This window comes from Chiloscyllium plagiosum, unplaced genomic scaffold, assembly GCF_037043375.1.
Source record: "Chiloscyllium plagiosum isolate Xiang-an unplaced genomic scaffold, Cpla_swu_hap1 HiC_scaffold_10, whole genome shotgun sequence".
Taxonomy (NCBI): domain Eukaryota; kingdom Metazoa; phylum Chordata; class Chondrichthyes; order Orectolobiformes; family Hemiscylliidae; genus Chiloscyllium; species Chiloscyllium plagiosum.
The window spans coordinates 10753971-10762527 of NW_028270148.1; the positions used below are offsets into that span (position 1 = coordinate 10753971).

At 40.6% G+C, this 8557-nt stretch overlaps 1 protein-coding gene across 2 annotated transcripts in view; it reads right to left on the minus strand.

Annotated features, from left to right (window-relative positions):
• The window catches only part of aig1 (androgen induced 1), a 153571-nt gene extending 146528 nt beyond the window's left edge, over positions 1-7043 (minus strand). Inside the window, exon 1 of one of the 2 annotated variants that reach the window (XM_087991111.1) lies at positions 6811-7043. In XM_087991111.1, the coding sequence (XP_087847237.1) occupies positions 6811-6951 (141 nt within the window). In that variant the 5' untranslated portion in view covers positions 6952-7043. The remainder of the gene's footprint in view (positions 1-6810) is intronic. The other variant, XM_043695321.2, reaches the window with a different exon arrangement.
• Positions 7044-8557: the final 1514 nt, after the last annotated feature.

Below are 8557 nucleotides of genomic sequence, written 5' to 3' on the forward strand. Positions count from 1 at the left end.
AATGGGTGAAGTCTTCCATGAGGCAGTACTGAAATGGCAGCACTTACGAAGTAATGTTAAAATTCACAAATACGAGTTGTGAAAATCTAATTAACATACCTGGATTTGAAGTTGAGGCTGATGGATACAGTTAAAAAAAAATCGGAAAATATGAATGGAATCCAAGTGCTTCAAAACAGAAATAGGTTCTGATATCATGGGCTTTAGATAGTCTAAAAAGACTGTGGAAAGTAAACAAGATACAAATTAAATATATCTGCTGAATATTGCTGAGTTTAATTCAAAGCAGATGTTTAAAAGTCTGCATCTCTTTGTTGCATCTTTCCAACCATTTTCATTCAGTTTAATTCAGTTATCCTCCCACTCCATGAACAGCTACACAATAATAAGCTAGAGGTGTAAGCAACTCAAATGTTAGTCCAGTGACGTCTTGATGGCACAGACATGATTTCTCTGCCCACGCACAGAGCCATTCAAATTACTGGCAGCCGGCTCTGTAAAAAATTCAAAAGGAATTGATGCTGTCACTATCCCTTTCCACATCTGTCCGTCTAACGCAAGTGCTCGAGTTTTGAGGGGGTTGGAAGGGGGCATATGTTAAAAACAGTCTAATATGCCACTATAGCAATCAGCCTTGGCTTCTGTGGAATGATGGATATGTTAACCCGCACAATGCATATTAAAGGGGCACTTACCACATTTGTAATGAATTGCTTCATCTCTCCTTGTCATAAGCTCAGGTTGACTTTGCTCTAATGTGTCACAATGACTCCCTTAAGTAGCTTCCAATTTTTCACAATTAATTATCACATCCGTGGTGTTATTATCCGAAATGCTGTAATGATGGTGAGCTACAATCACTCAGCGAGTACATGTTGCTATGGGAACCTGCACATTTTACATGTATGTTGTGGTTCGGAGCTATGGTGATGGCGGAGGCTGCAATTTCTTTCCCATCACCTGAATGACAAGCAAACTCTCCTGCTCTGACCCATTGCCATTCATGTGCATTGGCAGGATGTGCAGATTGATACTCACCTTTCTTGGCCATGTTATGAAGGAACTTTCAGCACATGAACCCAGTGGCTACAAAAGCAGGTCAGAGGCTAGGAATACTGTTGAAACTTTAGTGCTGGAACAGCACAGCAGGTCAGGCAGCATCCAGGGAACAGGAGATTCGACGTTTCGGGCACAGGCCCTTCTTCAGGAATACTGTGACAAGTAACTGATCTCCTGACTCCCCAATGCCTGTCCACCATCTACAAAGCACAAGTCAGGAGTTGTGATGAAATATTCCCCACCTGCCTGGATGGGTGCAGCTCCAACAACACTTAAGAAGCTCAATAGCACCCAGAATAAAAACAGCCTGCTTGATTGGCACCACATCCATAAACATCCACCCTCTTCATCATCGAAGCTCAATAGCAACAGTGTATACTATCTACAAGGTGCATTAAAGCATTTCACCAAAGATCCTCAGACAGCACCTTCCAAACCCACAACCACTTCCACCCAGAGGACAAGGGCAGCAGATGCATGGAACATTCCCCTTGCAACTTGCCCTCCAAGCCACTCACCCTCCTGACATGGAAATATGCCACTGTTCCTTCACTGTCAAAATTGCTGGGTCACAATTCTGGAATTCCTTCTCTGAGGGCATTGTGGGTCACCTATAGCAACAGTTCAAGAAGGCAGCTCAACACCACCTTCTCAAGGGCAGCTAGAGATGGACAATGAATGCTAGCCCAACCAGCAACACCCACATCCTATGAGAGATGAGGAGGAATTTCTTCTCTCAGACAGTTGACAGTCTTTGAAATTCCTTCCCACAGAGAACTGTGCAGACAGAGTCCTTGTGCATATTTAAGACTGAGATCAGTCAAGGAATCAAATATTATGGAGAAAGGGCAGGGTTGTATGTATGAGGAGTGTTGGACCAACCATGATCATATTCCATATTGTTGAGTCTCAAGGGGCTGAATGGCCTACTCCTCTTCCAATTTTCTTTGGTCTTCTGGACCAACACTTATCACCCCCTATGCATTTGCATGGACATGTTTGAGAATCTATCCTATTAAGGTACAATAACCCACTGACACCCGCCTGTGGTCTACACCCCGACAATGGCAAAACTCTTCTCCACCCTCAATAATTACATAAATGCTGTCTCCTACATATTTTACTTCAGCTCTGATGAAGAGTTATCTGGACTCAAAACATTAGCTTGCGCTCTCGCCATTGATGCTGTCTGACCCGCTGTGATCTCCAGAATTTGTTGATTATAGTACAATAATCCACAGCATTGCCTGACTTCACAGTGTAACCAAGGGTTGGTTGGAAGCATGGCAGAATTGATCATTCTCCATTATTAGATTAGATTAGATTATATTAGATTGCTTACAGTGTGGAAACAGGCCCTTCGGCCCAACAAGTCCACACCGATGTGACAATGAGTTTTTTTAAACTACAGTGGCTTGTACACCTACGTGTTTAAGCTATGAAAGTTTTTTTTTAAATTTGTATTTGTTGCATCAGGCCAATAATTTGGATCCAAACCTGAGGCTCATGTGGTTGTGTCCTTGCCTTTGAGCCAGGGGACGATGGGTTCAAGCCCTACCTGCTCCAGAGGTTTGTAATAACATCTCTGAATAGGTTGATTTGGCGAATGTCTGATAACAATCCATCCAGTTTTATTATTTGGGAGGGTCAAGTGACACACTGTGTTCAGGTCTCACTTCAGAGATTTATGTATGAAAATTCAAGATGGCAGCTCCAAGTGGCATTGAGGGTGCAGCTGGAGTCTGATCTCATTTTTCAGGGAGACATTAAGATAAGAGCATGCCTGCTCTCTCGGGTGGAAGTAAATGTAATCCTGTTTCATGATTTCCGATGATGATCGGGAAGGTTATCCCCAATTTCCAGTCCAATATTCATTGCTCAAGCAAGGTCGTAGCTTACCTCATCTTTTATCATATTACTATTTAGGGGTGTTCTGAGGAAAGGTCCCTGGATCCGAGACGTTAACTCTGATTTCTCTCTACAGATGCTGCCAGACCTGCTGAACGTTTCCAGCAATTTCTGTTCTTGTTGCTGTTTAGGGGAGCTCACTGTGTGCAAACGAGTTGCTATTTTGCCTTGGCAAGAAAAGTGACAACACTTTAAACGGTCAGCATTGTATATAAAGCTCCATGGAAGCCCTTTGTTTTACTCACTCAAAGGAAGTGAGTAACCTGAGGTTAGGAAAGGAATAAATTCAAGTATTTTTTTCTTACTCAAAAGACCTTCTGGAATGTTGAAGTTGGGTAATTCCAATGGAATATTTTCTGCTTTAAAGACAAGATCACATTCAAGAGCCCTGTAAGCACTGGAAAAATCAAAGAAGTGAAACTGTTTTTCTTTAATATGTCCATTCAAATAGCAGTTTAGACACGTAGAGTTCAAGCCAAGGTCATAGACTTTTCTTTGAGGAGAAAGTGAGGTCTGCAGATGCTGGAGATCAGAGCTGAAAATGTGTTGCTGGAAAAGCGCAGCAGGTCAGGCAGCATCCAGGGAACAGGAGAATCGACGTTTCGGCATAAGCCCTTATGCCCGAAACGTCGATTCTCCTGTTCCCTGGATGCTGCCTGACCTGCTGCGCTTTTCCAGCAACACATTTTCAGCATAGACTTTTCTTTCCCTAATTAACCTGTTCAGTGATGTGATGACACACTGCTGGAGCAGGTGAGACCAGAGTCCAGGTCTCCCTGCTCAAAGCTTTGACTCGTAGTTTGATCATCTGAGTCACTGCCAACATTCTATAGAGTAAGAAGTTACATTAGCTACTCCGAAAGCTAGTGATTTCAAAGAAATCTGTTGGACTATTACCTGGTGTCGCATGTCTCCTCACTTTGTCCCAACCCCAGTTCAAACCAGCACCTCTACATCCACATTATATAGCAAAGGTTACCACAGCAGCTGGTTATAAGTAGAAATTGGAGCTGGATATCAAGTTGATTAAAAAGGGGAAACTGCACAGTATCTATTAAGAGAGGGATAGTGAATTGGTGAGATTTGCTGACAAAAGGAATGGAAATGTGTCCCAAGCCCCCGACTGCTTTCAATCTACATAGCTGAAGCTGACTCAGAAAAGTGAACAAAGGAAATCTGATAAAGCAATGAAAGAAATGCAAAAGATTTGGACAAACCTTGCAAAATGGAGACCTGTGGCAGACAAAGTTCACTGAAAAAGATTAGTGAAAAGTGTTACATATTACAAGAGAAGATGGTGTGATAAGGAAGGAAGTTGAAAGAGAAGTGGGAGTGAAAACAAACTTAACGCTTACCATGTCGAGTCATCCTGAAAGAGCAATTAACAAAAGCAATATCACTCTGTTGGCTTATATTGTGAAATCAGCAGAATATAAACCAGAGATTGTCACTTTGAAACTTTGTGTTGTGATCAAGGTTTGAGGGTTTTGTACCAACTCTTTCCTAGTCCTGTCCCTTTATTATTCATGACAAATTTCAAAATTTAACCAGGGTGTTGGTTGAACCAATTGTATCAGCCTCAGACAGTAACTGATTCAGTGTTAGAAAGAAGTCAGCCAGGTCTCTTCAGGCAAAGAAACGATAACAAATCTATAACACATAAAACTTAGTCAAACAAAAGAGCAATGGTTATCAACAAAATAAAGGTATAGACTATGCAAAGATAGATAGAACTTATATTCGAGCAGCCCCAAATTAACATGAGGGAATTTTGGTAACAGACTCAAGTAGACCCATAAATTGCATCAAAAATGATTGTAGCAGTGTCTAAGATTTCTCAGACATTAATCTAAATTTCATTCGAACTCCACAAGAGATTTGTTCACTTTTGACAACCTGGCCTTGAGATTCCTTCAAGAACTATTCTGTCATGAACTTCCTCAACAGCTGCTCAAAGTTGTGGTAGTTTACCTTTCATCCCTGGGGTGACGCTGCTTTGGACCCAGGAAACTGCTGCATTTATTCACAACTCCAGTTTTTTCACAAACAGCTTGCTTCACCAGGCTAGTACTGCCCATAACTTCAAAACTCGATAGATAACAGTGATAGAAAAGGCTTATGCTTTCTAAAATTATTGTTGTGCCAGTTTGAAATAAGTAGTGTTATGACTTTTACGTGACCAAAATTGATGACAACAAATAAAAACATTGTAAAAAATGTATGTGCAACTTAAAAATGCAAAGACAGGTCCAATCAATGCTAAATGCTTTGGGTGATGCTTATCTACTTATCCTGCAGTTACTGATGTGACACCATGAGTTATCTATCAATTCCAGACCAGCCCAGTGCATTGCCTAGTCAACTCCCAATTTCCCAGCTGTACGTATACATCCAACTGCATGTACTTCCACTCATCTATGAGCTCTTCCCTTAACATTGCAGGTTGCAGTTCTCTGGATGGTTAAATCAGTGCTGGGGAAGTTTTTCTTTAAAATAAAAAATGTTCAGCAACTCTTACACGATCCAAGGAATACCATTAAAATTCAGGTTTGAGACTAATTTGGAATCCATACACTTTGTTGTGGCCACCAGGATGCTCTGTTATATTATTTCCAGACTCAGAATAGGCCCTGGTCCATATTTACAACACAACATTAACATCACTGTCAAACAGAATGCTGAAATGGTGTCCAAATAAATGGCATGAATGCCCCAGTGTTTTGGTAAATGCACTGCTTTCAATCCAGAAGCCTGTGTCAAAATAAGCCCTTGTTGTTACTTAGCAGCCAAGATTTTAATAACAATTGAAGATGCACTATCATTAAGACGCAGTGGACTATCGCTGTAATGATAATGCTCTCTTTTAGTGCTCTCCTCTTCCCATTTATTATTTACAAATTCCACTATTATGTTGTTTGCACATGATTCATGTGAGTTACAGATGTTGTTTTGTCCTGAGGTCTCTATGCATTCAATCAATGGCAAGTGATCACTACCGTGTATATCTCCCCTGTCAATCAACACCCACCATGAAGTACAGACAAAAAGGATCCCTCACTCTGGATTCTCTCCATTGTTAATGTGCACAAAACAAGACATTGCAAATAGCAGGGCAAAGTATAAAAGAGGGGACATTGGGGTACAATCCCCAATCACCTCAGGCCTAGGAATCCTGCTTTGACCCCGTGACATTCCAAGTTGGGGCAGACCAATCAATTCAACACCAGCAACCAACAAAACACACTCATTCTAAGAGTCTCACTGTACCTTTCATGTTCAGCAATGTCAGCATCCTTATTGATAAACATCCTTACAAAGTCTACATAAGCAAACTGTATCACTGAACCTTTGTGGAAACACTGTGAAAATAAATGAATCTAAGGTTGCAGAATTTTTCTGATAAAAAACCCTTCACTTTTCCTTTTGAAAATTAGTGGGCATTACCATCCCCAAATGCAGAGCAGTGGTTTTGAGTTCTTAGCATCAGGGGAGAGAAATTTAAAGTGTTAAGCCTGCTAGCTAGCAGTGCTGCACAATGCAAAGGGCTGAAATTCATACATTTAGACTTGAGATGTCAAGGTATAAAATAAAACCTCTCCCTTTCATAAATGATAATGGTGTTGAAGATGCTGTTTGGTGTTAGTAGAGGGAGAGAGAGAGGAAGAAACACCCACATTAAATGAGAAATAATATGCATTGAGCCGGCTATTTTCTGGTGTCTGTGTGTATCTGTGAGGGGGGGTGGGGTGGGGGGTTCTGCATTTAGAAAAGAGGAAGAAGAAAGAAATAGCAGCAGCGACGCCATAGAATAATAATCAGGAGTTTACTCTCTTCATGACTTACCAGGTCTATGAATGTTAGGAATTTCCAGCTGCCTCCATATGTTTGGTGAGCTGGGATGTCGAGGGCTTTGAAATTGCAGAGGATGGAGAGGTAGGAGAGCAAGATAGCAACCCTCAGGACCTGGGAGGGGATGAGAGCCATGTTGCTGCTGCTGATGCTGCTTGTCTCCTCTGCTGCCTAGTAACTGCCCAGACCCAGAGGGAGCCTGTTACCATGGAAACCCTTGCTGGCAGGCTGCTACTAGACACTGGATCACTTAGGCCTTCAAGACACAAACATCAGAAATACACACAAGTCAGTAAATCCGTCATTCTTCATGGGTGAACAATATAACCCCGATAATAAGTTTAAAAATTGTGTCAATAATTATATTGCAATGTATTGATAGGTATGTATTGATGCAATTATTGGATAAATAGTAATATTTCTTTCTGTTCTAAGGTATATTTTCTATATATATATCTGTTTATTTAGCCACTTATTATCGATACATCAACTGTCTATTTCTCCATCTTCAGTATCCATCACGTTTATCTATCTATCTAAATATCTATCTGTCTATCTATCTATCTATCTACCTGACTGTCTATCTATCTATCTATTCAACTGCCTGCCTGTCTATCTATGTATCTATCTGTCCGTCTATTGATCTATCTATCTATCTATCTTTTGCCTGTTTATGCATACAAGTACATGCGTGTTTATATCTATGTGCCATATGCACTGTTTACAGCTACTTATCCTATTCTATTTTAATTTTGCTGCAGTATTTCAATGGCCACAGACACATAAAACAAGTCAATAATTCTGTGGCTGGATAAATGTCCACTTATCTTCCCAAATAAAATCAGCAAATGTTCTTTTTTTTTCTTAAAGAAAGCAAGCTTGCTGTTGATTGCAGATATAATGAATACCTGGACAATGTCTATCTGTCCCTGAGGGCTGAAAATTGTATAATGTAGCTCATTAAAAATCTACACAGAGCAGCGTTCCTTCCTTCTGTAGATTGAATTTATTTGATCGGAGAATAAATATTATAAATAACAATCCTTTCAAAAAAGATGAACAGTTATACCTAGAGTGAAAATCTCATCTTGTGGTTACGTCATTCAAACTCTTCAATGAGATTATGTCCATGTAATCACTCCCACCCACTCATTATAAATATTCATGTTCTCTCTTTTTACAGTTGCAAGATAATGTCTTAACAGCTTCGCACACACATACGCACACAGAAGCACAGATTTATATATTAAGGCTAATAATGCTAAATGTTAATGACTAGATTAAATGTCTCACTGAGCTTATTTTTCTTCTCAAAAGGAACATCGCTGTTTATATTTCAATGTGGCAGAATTGCGAAAATATTAACTCTCCCCTGTCCTAACTTACCACATCCAGGCAGAAATCAGGAGTGTGTGGAGTGTTCTTCGTTTGCCTGGATGAATGGAACTTTAACAAAGCTCAAAACGCTCAACACAATCCAGACCAAAGCAGCTTCCTTGATCAGCATTCCACCCACAGTGTTAACTATTCAATATTCTGACTATCAGCTCACAGTGATGGCAGTATTCACCATCTACAGGGTGCACTGCAGAAACTCTAGTAAGTTCCTTGCAAGGTACCGACCAAATCTACGATCTCCACTACCTGGAAGGAGAAATGCAGAAGATAGTTTGGAGCACCTCTATCTGCAAGTTCCCCTCCAAGTCTTGCACCCCACTGACTTGAAACTGTACTGTACCTT